Below are 4,384 nucleotides of genomic sequence, written 5' to 3'. Positions count from 1 at the left end.
CAATAACGTCTCATACAGTGGCATCCAAAAGGCTACACTGAAAATAAGGGAATCAGATTTTAAAAAGTTGAAATTTATGAGCAGCACCTGGATACTTGTCTCATTTCTGATCAGATTTTCAGAAGCTGTGGTCATCTACACAGGCCATCAATGACGTCAGAACATAGCGTAGTAGGAACGGCCAGTACAATCCAACAGTGCATTGATCTGGTGGCCTTCAGCGATAAAACCACTGTGTGTCCATGTGAACGGGGCATTACAGATCACACCTGCTGACAGAGCAAGTTAATCCATTAAATCCCACTGGTCACATCTATTTAGACTCTAGAATGCTTCTTTTTTGCATCTGTTTGCATAATTTTGGGATCAGTAAGATTTTTTTTAAAGAAAATGATACTTTTATTTTGCAGGGATGCAGTAAATTTATCAAAAGTGACAGTAAAGTCATTTATAATATTACAAAAGATTTCTATTTCAGCTAAATTCTGTTCTTCTAAACTTTCTATTTATCAAATAATCTTGAGGAAAAAAAAAAAAGAGTTTAAAAAAAAATAGAATAATCTTACCCATCCCAAACTTGACAAATGTACTTATTGATTAGTGACCTAGATATTACAGAATCTGGGTTTTTTTTTCCTGTTTAAAAAAGTTCATGATCCTAAAACTATTTTATTTCTAGATTTCAATTGGATTTGGAAGATTTTTGATTCCACTGTATGTTACTTTATTGTTTGTAATTTTCTATTGGATCTTTATGACCAACTGAACCAATTTTAACCCAGTAGTAACTTCAAACATTTTTGTTTGTTTATTTATTTGTTTGTTTGTTTAAAGTCTGCTGCATTGGGCTTTTCAAGGAATAAAATGCATGTTTTCACTCACCTGGGGGAAATATGGTACAAGAATTGGTTAAACAAGCTCACTAAACCCATGCACCACTTCACATTCCATCACAGGACTCTCTAACTAACCTCATTCAAGTGTTACGCTGGGCAAAATCACCCTTGCCAACCTCCAACACATCCCTCTGCAGATGAGAGTGAAGCAAGGTGAGGCACAGCCCACAGGCACTGCAGGCAAACCTGTGTTTATTTATAGGCACTTAACGCACTTTATATCACATTGTCAATGTCAGCCCTGTGTCCTAATCTAGCCCTCTGTCAGCACATCATTAGTAAATGTTGATCCCCACTCTACAAACACACACATACACCACCTGCATTCTACCACATAGTAGAGAAGCAGCATGAGAACAGAGGTCTATCAGTCACCAAGAACAGGGATGGCCAGATCTAGAGTATTTGGAAGCTACAGCAATAATCGATTGTAAAAACACACTTGAGCTTCAAAACATATGATGCTGAATGAAGATCAGTAATATGTGTCAAAAAAGGGGCCTCGTTTTTAATTTAGTGATTGTTTGACATTTTGGGCCTTTCGTACCTTGCACTCCAATTGGTTAGATGGGGAAGCAATTTGCGGTGACACCGTATAGCAACTCACGTACGTGGCGACTTTCAGCCTGAAGCAAATGATTGGAAAGAAAAGCACTGGTTAAGAGACACATTTTGAAAATGTTTTGAATGCATGGTCTTAATAATGCAACACCTATGCGGAAAAGATGCCAGTTTGATGCACATCTACAAACATTTGTGTACTCATGGTTGATTTATCTGTCAGGTACTTAAGTAGTCAAAATAGCCAAAAAGCACATCTCCAGCCCCTCCTGCACAGATCCTCTCAAATCAGCCAAAAATGACCTCTCTGCTTTCTCCATCACATTTTTTGGTTTCAAAATTTGGGATTCACTTTTAAATCAATGTCAAGCTTCTGCTGTTGTGCATTTGCAGTTGTTGTTTGTTTCTGGCAACCATTGTTGCAAAAAAAAAAAGCACCACCATTTTTATTGGGTATCCATAGACAAAAGGGAGATTTAAAGGGACACATCTTCACAGCGAACAGCTGCAAATACTGTATAAGAGACTCCCTGCAACCAGATTCAGTCACAAGATTAAAAGGCACCAGACGAGCCTATAAATAGGCAGAAAAAAAACAATCACTCAGAGTTAAATTTGGAGAACAGTTATCTGGATTTGAGAAGGGGAGGTTTAACTACCTGTCCTTGACTTGCTTGTCTGTGCTGGCATGTTACTTTCCACACTCCTATCGACAATACAGATCATACTATTGCGAAAATATACATACACATACACGTACAGAATTACACACATGCACATCGCTCTTGCACTCGCTTTAACTCTCCTCATTTGCGACCCGGGGCATCTCCCTTATGGTCAAGGGTGCGTCTATTTCTGCTGGGTGGTGGGCGGTTCCAGCTCAGGACCACCGTAGTACTGGCTGCAGTTAGGGTCCCCCCTCACTTTGGGGGATGAGGGTATCTGGACACCAGTGTAGGGGTTGACGCACCAACACTCGCCCCTCTGTCCATGGCTGGACATGTTGCACTGGAACACAAGAGAGAGAAGATGATGAGAGACGGGCAGGGAAACGGTGGGTGTTAGGGGCTTAATGAAGCTCCTGAGCGAGTACGGGGTGGAGGCGCTGCCCCAAAAGAGCCCTCCCGCCTCATTTGACCCAGCATGTCTCATTGACCCCTACTGAGCACTCCCAAAATGAGGTCATAATTGAACTGGAGATAGCTGACGCTGAGACCCAAAATAGGCAAAAAACAGATTCTCAATTTTGTCCTCCAATGGCAAAGAACAAAAACTGACAGTTACAATGATTACAAAAGGAACAGGATGGGTGCAACACAATTAAGTGTGGTGAGGTACACTGTTTTGTGCCCTGGGAACAGGGTTTTCATGTCAAAACAACATACCCGTTCGTGTTTAAGCTCCAACATGTCATGCCAGGAAACAGAAATATTATATCATGATTGTGAACATAATAACTTATGAAGTTTTCAGTCATCAAGCTCTATCAGCAAAATGTCAACACTTTCAAAGCCTAAACATAGACAAAATGGCTTTAGAAGTTAATATATTATATTTTATAAAACATTTTATGATATAGTGTATACTTAGCTATATATATATAGCTATATATATATTGAAATATTAAGACTTCTTATGAAACTCCTAAGCTGATATGTGTGACATCTTTTTCTCTGGAAAAGAATCTGAGAAGCAAAATGAATACATAAAATAGATTATTAAAAAAAAGATCCATATGTGATTCTCCTTTCCTCTGATAATGTCTCTAAAAACCAAGTCAAGCCACCCGACAGACAGGCTAGTCAGTCAGCAAAATTTTCATTAGCTTGTAACTCTCAGCTCAGATACGGTTGCCTTGGCTTTGATAAAACAGCCTTCTGTAGAGAATGTGGGAATGTTTTACACACCGTTTCTCTTTGGCTCCATCTTTGAGTCATTATTGAACCTTCCACATGGAATTGGATAATAAAACAGCAGGATGCTGCAGATTGTTGTGCAAAGGTTGTGCAATATCTCATATTCCTATTTCACTATAGTGAAATTAACACACGCTGGCATCCAAATGCAAGTACTTTTTGTGCTAATATACCGGCCAATGTGGCAGGTGACCTTCAAAATTTCTCAAATTGACAATGGACAAGAAGACTCCCAAAGAAAAGCTATTTCAGCTGCTAATGTCCGACCATGATGATGTCTTTGTAAGGTTGAGTCAAATATTGGTCTTTTCACCTGCTTAAGGTTGTACTGTCCTGTCTTGTCACAGTTGGGGAACTTCAGGTCATAAAGATTTTCCAAAGGCCCCTTGTTGTCATGGAACGTCATTCGGGAGATGTTCTCCAACACTCTATCCAGCTCCTGTTGACACTGGCTCTGTAAGATCAAATACACACACAAACACGTATCTGAGTATTTCCTTAACTCAAACATATTAAAACACATTTTTACATTCTCACTAGTTTATTTTGTCAATCTCCTTTGTCTAAATACCTAAATACACTCAATTAAGTAACATCTTCACAATTTTTTTCACATCAAATGCATAAGATAACAGCCTGAAATGACACAAAAAAATCAATTGTGAGGTTATGCTATTATCAGGCTTTGTTTTAGATGTCAGAAATCTCCTTTGCAAGTTGTAAAAAATGAAAAATTAATGTAAATGTAAAAGTATGCTGTTGACAAGTGAGATTTACATTGCTAAACAAGTAGAGTAACATCTGAGAAAAGGTTATCAGTGGACAATTTGTGGGTTGTGAAATGCAACAGCCCTCTACGAACACCTTGGCAATTGAATCGCCATTGGCTAGTAAATTTTTTTGTTTACTCGCCAGACTGATAAATATATACATACACATATACATATATACACACACATACACATACATACACACACATATACACACACACACACACACACACACACACAC

At 38.7% G+C, this 4,384-nt stretch overlaps 1 protein-coding gene across 1 annotated transcript in view; it reads right to left on the bottom strand.

The window, feature by feature from the left end:
- Positions 1–555: 555 nt before the first annotated feature.
- Positions 556–4,384, bottom strand: part of LOC107739679 (insulin-like growth factor-binding protein 2-B) — a 23,689-nt gene continuing 19,860 nt past the window's right edge. The window contains exons 4-5 of the mRNA XM_016551876.1: positions 3,687–3,827; positions 556–2,465 (exon numbers count right to left, since the gene is read on the bottom strand). Of these exons, the coding sequence (XP_016407362.1) occupies positions 2,307–2,465; positions 3,687–3,827 (300 nt within the window). The 3' untranslated portion in view covers positions 556–2,306. The remainder of the gene's footprint in view (positions 2,466–3,686; positions 3,828–4,384) is intronic.

Source organism: Sinocyclocheilus rhinocerous, unplaced genomic scaffold (genome assembly GCF_001515625.1).
Source record: "Sinocyclocheilus rhinocerous isolate Xijiao unplaced genomic scaffold, SAMN03320098_v1.1 scaffold1482, whole genome shotgun sequence".
NCBI lineage: Eukaryota > Metazoa > Chordata > Actinopteri > Cypriniformes > Cyprinidae > Sinocyclocheilus > Sinocyclocheilus rhinocerous.
Note: the sequence above shows the minus strand (reverse complement) of the source record. Positions and strands in the feature narration are given on the sequence as shown.